Source organism: Chiloscyllium punctatum, chromosome 15 (assembly GCF_047496795.1).
Source record: "Chiloscyllium punctatum isolate Juve2018m chromosome 15, sChiPun1.3, whole genome shotgun sequence".
NCBI classification, from domain to species: domain Eukaryota; kingdom Metazoa; phylum Chordata; class Chondrichthyes; order Orectolobiformes; family Hemiscylliidae; genus Chiloscyllium; species Chiloscyllium punctatum.
In genome coordinates, this window is record NC_092753.1 from 72,137,713 (window position 1) to 72,143,712 (window position 6,000).

The 6,000-nt window shown below is 45.9% G+C and overlaps 1 protein-coding gene across 1 annotated transcript in view; it reads right to left on the reverse strand.

The window, feature by feature from the left end:
* tomm70a (translocase of outer mitochondrial membrane 70 homolog A (S. cerevisiae)) overlaps positions 1 to 3,761 on the reverse strand; it is a 30,219-nt gene extending 26,458 nt beyond the window's left edge. The window contains exon 1 of the mRNA XM_072585445.1: positions 3,489 to 3,761. Coding sequence (XP_072441546.1) covers positions 3,489 to 3,716 — 228 coding nt within the window. The 5' untranslated portion in view covers positions 3,717 to 3,761. The remainder of the gene's footprint in view (positions 1 to 3,488) is intronic.
* Positions 3,762 to 6,000: the final 2,239 nt, after the last annotated feature.

Sequence of the window (6,000 nt, forward strand, 5' to 3'; positions counted from 1 at the left end):
TTGATTAAAATGTTGCAGTTCCAGGGCACCCTATTTTAAGGATATAATATAATAACATAAAATTCAAGAATAATGGAAAGGCAACAATGAAAATATGCAAGGTTACCATTATCAAAAAGGGTGGAGGCATTTTTTTTAGCAAGAAAACATTGACAGGATTAAAGAAAGGTCTTCAAACAAATGAAATAATTTGAGATGAATAAATTGTGAAGGCTTACTACAGGGAAAATCAGAACAGGATTTAAACGGAAGTTGATAAAATTTCTTTACACAATAAACGGGGATGCAGCAAAAGCTGGAGTTTGTTGAAAGAGTACAGAAATGAACATGAGACAAGGGGAGTTGAAATGTAAATTATAAAATGAAATCAAGAGGAAAAAATATTATCAAAGCAAAGGCTGGAAGTACAAGGAGAATGAAAAAAGGCAAGAAACTAATGGAACTTAAGACGTTTTAAAAACCTCCATGTTTTAAAGAGCAATAAAATAGAATTTATTTCAAAGAGGGAGCTTATAGTTATGGAAATCTCAAAGAACACTTGCATTAGAAGAGAAATCTAATAATTATCCTCACCTTTCACACCATGAAGCAGATCAATTTTCATTAAATACAACACTATCTCATTGCTCAACATATCTTTTCCTTTTCTCTCCCTTTCAGATCTCTCTCAATTACCTTTTCTCAGCATCTTCATTCAAAGCCAAAGGAGCTGTAGCACTGGTCTACCAACCCTTCACACATGACTGCTCATTGTCTCAAATTATTTCAATGTGAAATAAATTGCACACAGTAATTTGTATAAACAAATGTGCTGAATGCTCCACCCTTAGAGCTGCATTGTATAAATTCAGCGAAATAGGTCCAAAGAGACACTACTTTCCTAGGAACCTCAGTTTTATCCACATGCTATCATGACCTCCAAGCTCCCTAAAGTTCCTCACTTTAATTATCCTTCCATTCCAATGCTGATTTCCTAACATTATCCTATGTGACCATCACAATCCTCAGGATGACTGAAAATTACATCCAAGATGTGAAGGTGCTGACGTTGGACTGGGGTGGACAAGATCAGAAGTCACAAGACACCAGGTTATAGTCCGACAAGGTTATTTGAAATCACAAGCTTTCGGAGTGCTGCTCCTTCTTCAGGTGAACTGAAGGAAAGCACATAGGCACAGAGTTTATAGGCAGACAGATCAAAAGATAGTACAAGTGGTGTGAGTGGCCTGTTGACAGACTGGATAACAAGTCTCTGCAGGTGATCAAAAGTGTCAAATGGGGGAGTAAAGTGTCAACAACTGAATAGCAAAATTATGGCCAATGCCTCAATCTCAATTCCTTCAATTTTCTTGAAAACACCTCTTGAACCCAGTGCCTTATCCACATTAAGTACAGACAGCCTAACCAATAGATCCTTCCCATATCAATTTTACATCCTTCCCAACTACCTCCTCTTTTCCCATAGCCTGGCTTTGTAAAGGCAAAAGCAAACAATTCCCTTATTTTAAAACTCACTCCTATTTACTTGGGTGTCACAGGCTGGGCTGTCCTGGTTGTCCTTGACAAGGTGATGGCGAGCTGCCTCCTTGAACCACTGCAGTCCATGTGCTGTAGGTAGATCCACAATGCCATTAGGGAGGGAATTCCAAGATTTTGACCTAATGACAGTGAAGGAATGGCTTGGAAGGGAACTTGCAGGCTGTGGAGTTCCCATATATCTGTTGCCATTGTCCTTCTTGGTGGAACTGGACATGGATTTGGACAGTGCTGCTGAGGGAGCTGTGAATTTCTGCAGTGCATTTTATAGATGGTACACACTGCTGTGTATCATCAGTGGTGGAGGACGTAGATGTTTGTCGATGTGGTGCTAATTAAGTGGGCTCCTTGTCATGGATGATGTCAAATATCTTGAGTGTTAATGGAACCGCACTCATCCAGACAAGTGGAGAGTACCCCATCACACTCTTCACTTGAGCCTTATTGAATGTTGACAGGCTTTAGGGAGACATGAGGTAAGTTAGTTGTTACTCCTAGCTTCTGACCTGCTCTTACAACCACTATATTTATATGGCTAGTCCAGTTCAGTTTCTGATCAATGGTAATCCCCAGGACGTTGATACTGAAAGATTCAGTGATGTGAATACCACAAAGTCAGAGGGTAAGGGTAAAATTGCCTGTTATAGAGATGGCATTTCTATGGTGCAAATGTTACTTGCTACTTTTCTGCCCAAGCCAGATATTGTTGAGCTGTTGCTGCATTTGGATAGGGACTGCTTCAGTATCGGTGAAGTCGTGAATAGTACTGAACATTGTACATTCATTGGCCAATATCCCCTCTACCAAACTCATGACGGGCCTAGGATACTACCATGAGGAACTCATGCACCTGGACCTGAGAAGACAACCTCCCATAATGATGTTCCTGTGTGCCAGGTATGACTCCAACCAGCAGACAGTTTCTCCCCCTGCACCTAATTTCCATTGACTCCAGTTTTACTATAGCTCATTGATGCCAAACTCGGCTTGATATCAAGGATCATTACTCTTAGCTCACTTGTCCATTTTTGAACCCAGGTAATAATGAGGTCAGGAGCTGAGTGGCCCTGGCCAACCCAAATTGAGAATCCATGAGAAAGCTCTTGGTAAATAGATGCTGCTTGATTGCACGGTTGATGTCACCTTCCATCGCTTTACTCGTGATCAAGAATAGATTGGCAGTAATTGGCCAGTTTGGATTTATTCTGCTTTTGGTCTGCAGGATATACTTGGCAATTTTGCATATTATCAGGTAGGTGCCAATGTTGCTAGGGGTGCAGCAAGTTCTAGAGGACAAGCCTTTAGTATTATTGCTGAAAGGTTGTCAGGGTCCATAGCTTTTGCAAAGTCTAGTGCCTCCAACTATTTCTTTTTATCCCATAGAGTGAACTGAATTGGCTGAAGATTGCATTGGTGATGCTGGGGTCCTCTGCAGAAGTCTGAGATTGTTCATTCACTCAGCCTTTCATTTAAAACCTCAACTATACGGACACCCATTGTGAGCACACTCCCCTTTTTGGTCCCTAATCTGCTCTCTCCTGGTCCATCTATTTACATGCATACACAAGTTCCTTTCCTGATTGCTGCGAGGCTCTTTTTTTTATACTCCCTCTTTGTCTTTCTGAACGCACTTATGTCTATTGAATGCCAACTCTACGATTGAATGAGACTTATATGTATTTCAAGGGGGAAAGAGTTCCACAAGCATTCTGAAATATCGCAAAATGGGAAACATGATTCAAAGTAGATATCTTCAACTGAAAGAACAGAGACAGCTCTATGATATAATTTTCTGCTCTTCCTCATTATCTGCCTCCTTTCTCTCCCTCTCTCCTCCAAGGTGCCTTTACAAGCTTCTAGTTAACCACATCTCCCTCGATTCAGTCTTTGTGCTGCTACCTCCGACCACAGCTCTCCCGGGTTTACCCGGCCCCTCCGCCCCAGTTCCATACCAGACCATCCGCCTCATTCTCCCCGCGGCCGCTGTCCTCCTTGGGCACTGGGCTGGAGCTGCCTTCCGGCGCTTTCCTCTCGCTCCGCTTCGACACCGTCCTCTTCCTCCACAGGTAGACGGCGCCGGCTCCCAGGAGGATGGGGCCGCCGATGGCGAGGGCCAGCTGCCAGCGGGTCAGGCCGGAGCTGGAACCGCTCTGCGACTCGACGGGTTTCAAGGCCGCCATCACGGTGCCGCCAGGACAGAGGGACAGAGCAGCAGAACTCGACCCGGAAAGATTCCCCTCCCCCCCCCCCCCCGCCTCTCCAGTCAACTAACACTTCCGGGGCACAATCACAGCGAGATCCCCAACCGTACCACTCCTCAAACAGCTGCTGCAGCGCCACCTCCCGGCTCGGAGGACCACAGGGAAACGCAGCCTTTCGCCTTTCAACAACAAATGTTGGAGATAATAGGAGGTCAGGCAGCATCTGTGGAGAGAGAGATAGAGAGGAAGCTAACGTTTCGCGTCGAGATGACTCTCCACGGATGCTGCCCTCCCTGCTGTGATCTCCAGCATTTTGTTGTTTTTGGCAGAGATTCCAGCATTTGCAGTAATTTGCACCTACCCTTAGCCTTCCAACATCTTCGTCAATTCTCTTCAAACTTCCCAATTGGGAGAATGGGATGGAGTTCTTGCAGGATACGGGGTGAGAGGACGTGTAGTCCAGGTAGTTGTAGGAGTCTGTGGGTTTGCTTGCAGGATTCTCCTTCCTGCCACTGTCTTCCAGACAGTCCTCTGCCGCACCAGCTCATTTCCCCACTCCACTGCTCTCAACAATGCAATGAAGACAAGAGTTCCCCTTGTCCTCACCTACCACCCCACCAGTTTCCGCATCCAACGCATCATCCTTAAACACTTCCACCAACTCCATCTACACCCCACCACCCTTCTCTGCCTTCCGCAAAGATTGTTCCCTTTGACAGTCCTTGGTTTGCGTCACTCTCCCCACCAATGGCCCCAAACCCCTAGGTGCCTTCCCCTGCAATCGGAAAAGATGCAAAACCTACTGGTACACCATCCCCACTCACCTCCATCCAGGACCCAAAACAGTCCTTCCAGGTGAAATAGAGATCCACTTGCCTCTCTTCCAACCTAGTTTACTGTGTCAGGTGCTCCCGATGTGGTCTTCTCTACATCGGGGAGACCAAACTTGATCTTAGGGAACGGTTCACCCAGCATCGCAGCCAGGACCACAGGGGCTAACCGGACCTCCTAGTCACCACCCATTTTAATTCCCCTTCCCACTCCCTTTCTGATATGACCATCCTTGGCCTCCTCCATTGCCACAATGAACCACACCACAAAATGGAGGAACAACACCTCATTTTCCGTGTGGGCAGCCTACAGCTCAGAGGATTCAACAATGAGTTATCCACTTTCAAATAAACTCCCTTCCCATCCCCTGACTCCCTTTCCAGCCTATCCCACTCCTTTCCACTCCTCCCTGCCACCAACCAGACTCATTCCTCCCATTGACCATCCATGTCATACCCTCTACCTGTCTTCACCTATCCCCAGTTCAACACCCTGCCCCGCCACCACCTTTATCTGCAGCTCCCCCCACACCCACCCCCAGTCCTGAAGAAATGTTACTTCTCATGGTCACATTGACTTCTCCACCTCCTGATGCTGCCTGGCTTGCTGTGTTCTTCCAGCCTCCTGCCTGTCTACAGTAAAATGACCTGAGCTGCCAGTTGTTTGCCACTTCAAAAACCATTGTGTTCCCACGCCAACATTTCTGTAACCGGCCTGCAGCAGTATTCCAGAAGTCCTAGCGCAAGCTCAAAGAGTAACATCTCATTTTCCAGTTGGCAACCTGTGGCCTCTAGGACTCAACATCATGTTCAGTGACTTTAGAATCTGATTCCATCCTTCCATGTATTTAAACCACCCCATACTGTTATGATGTGAGTTGCTTTTAGCACATTCATTCATTCCCATGTACTCTTAGGCCCATTATCACAATATTCATAGAATCCCCACAATGTGGAAAGAAGCTGTTCAGTCCATCAGGTGTGCACTGACCCTCCAAAGAGCATCACTTTCCAGGTCCTGCCCCTGACCCTATCCCTGTATTTACTATGGCTAAACCACCCAGCCTACACATCCCTGGACACTACTGGGCAATTTATCATGGCCAATCCACCTAACCTGCATATCCTTAGACTGTGGGAGGAAACCAGAGCACCCAGAAGAAACCAAAGCAGACAGAGAATGTGCAAACTTCAAACAGTCAGTCAGCCAAGGCTGGAATCAAACCTGGGTCCCTGGTGCTGTGAGGTAGCAGTGCTAACCACCAAGCCACTGTGCCGCATTCAGCACTGCTAGCCCATTTGTTTTCACTGTTAGCTCTTATTATTTCTTATTCAGATTTTCTTCTGTCCTTAACCTCCTTGTTTGCCTACCCTTTTCATATCTCTCCTTCAAGGCTACATCTGTACCCATCTGTTCATGACCACCCTCACCC